Source organism: Sturnus vulgaris, chromosome 27 (genome assembly GCF_052056855.1).
Source record: "Sturnus vulgaris isolate bStuVul1 chromosome 27, bStuVul1.hap1, whole genome shotgun sequence".
NCBI lineage: Eukaryota > Metazoa > Chordata > Aves > Passeriformes > Sturnidae > Sturnus > Sturnus vulgaris.
Window position 1 is genome coordinate 2,056,475 of NC_142269.1, and position 1,800 is coordinate 2,058,274.

General features: G+C 56.1%; 1 protein-coding gene across 1 annotated transcript; it reads left to right on the plus strand.

Moving 5' to 3' along the window:
- Nucleotides 1-1,272, plus strand: FAM187A (family with sequence similarity 187 member A). Its single transcript, XM_014884799.2, has one exon. The coding sequence runs from the start codon at nt 1-3 to the stop codon at nt 1,270-1,272; it is 1,272 nt and encodes a 423-aa protein (XP_014740285.2).
- The last annotated feature ends 528 nt before the right edge of the window (nt 1,273-1,800 follow it).

Genomic DNA, 1,800 nt, shown 5'->3' on the forward strand with positions numbered 1-1,800 from the left:
ATGGGGATGAGGCTGCTGGGAGTCACCATACTCCTCTCCCTGGTGGATGTTCTGCAGGCCTTCGCCATTGAGAAGAAAGGTGATGTGTTCAAGAAGATGGCATGTCCTGCCTTCCTGATATTCGAGAATGTTGCGTACATGGAAGACATGACCTTTGAGCTGCCCTGCAAGTGCAAGCCTGAGGTGGCCTCCTCTGTTGTCTGGTACTTCCAGAAGAGCCTGCACAGCCACAAAACCACGGTGCTGACAGACTTCAATGGCACTGTGATTGTGGACTCGAGCCACATCCGCACGGGCAGTGACCTCCTGAAGCGCTTCAGCATCCGCATGTTCAGCCTGATCGTGTTCCGAGCCCAGGTGAGGGACTCGGGGCATTACCTGTGTGGCACCAAGGAAGGGCTCTTCTTCTATGGCTATGACGTGGACGTGCAGCCCGCCAGGCAGATCACAGTGGCTTTTCTGGATAAAGACGAGCATGTCCAAGAGGACTACGCAGGGCAGGAATTCACCCTTTTCACCACCTTCTGGGACTGGACGAGCTGTGACCGCTGCGGGGTGCGGGGTGAGCAGCGGCGGATCGGGCTCTGTTACGTGCAGAGCGCCCAGCTGAAGCCCCGGTACCGCACAGCGCTGCCCAACGTCACCTCCTGCGGCTCCAGGGCCGTGCCCGCACACTTCCAGCACCTCATCCACCTCCGGAGCCCCGAGGTGGCCATCCGGAGCTGCCTGGCCCCTTGCTCAGAGAAGGAAGTCCCCGAGGAGGGTGTGCAGTCCGTCTCCAACATCGTTTACAAGCTGGGTGATAAGCCCCAGCTGCCCCATGTCCCCATCCAGTACCACAGCCAGCCCTCCAAAACTGACCTGGTCATCGCGTGCCCGGGAGCGCGGCCGGAGCACGCCGTGGCCTGGGACAAGGACTCTGTCCGGCTCTACCGCTCCCACTACCTCGTGGGGGTCAAGAAGTCCATGAGGGTCTTCATCGACCACGGGAACCACCTGCACCTCCAGCAAGTGCGCAAGAGGGACAAAGCCACCTACTTCTGCTGGCGGGAGGGCGAGCTGGTGGCCGGCTTCCAGCTCACTGTCACCTACCAGCCCCGGCGCCAGCGGAGCCCCACTGACCCCGAGTCAATCTTCGTCATGAGGGCTGTGGGCATCAGCTTTGCCATCATCATCGGCATCTTCTTCCTCATCCACATGTCCCTGTACAGCTATCTGCTGTTCAGGAAACCCCCACAGGATACTCAGACACCTCAGGACACCCTCACATAGGAAATTTCCAGTATGAGGGGCGTTTTCATATATTTTGGTTTCAACAGTTTTTTCAATGTTGAGTTTTTGAACAGAAAATTTTTTTTTTTTCAAATTAATCTGGCAGTTTTCTTCAGAACTGTCTCTGCTTTTGAGGTGTTTTCAACTCGCCCAACTCAGCACAGAATTGGGAGTCAATATTTGTGCCTGACAGAGTTATCTTACACATCCCCCAAAGCTGGTGGCATCTGCAGGGTTGCAGCAGGGAGCAGGATGTGTCCTCCAGGCTCATCTCCTGTTTGAGGATGTGACTTGAGGATTTCAGCATTCCCGAGAGAAATCCTGCTGTGCAGGAGGGCACTGTGGGTCCCAGCCATGCTCTGGCACTTGAACCGTGTCAATGATGGTGAGCCAAACACCTGGTGATGACATGAGAAGCAAAGTCAGGGATGGAGGCAGGAAGAGACAGAGCTATGGAAACAATCTGCACTTCCCACACTCAGGGATGGAGCAGAGTACAGCTGGTTGGGTCCTTGAAGGGCAACAAAC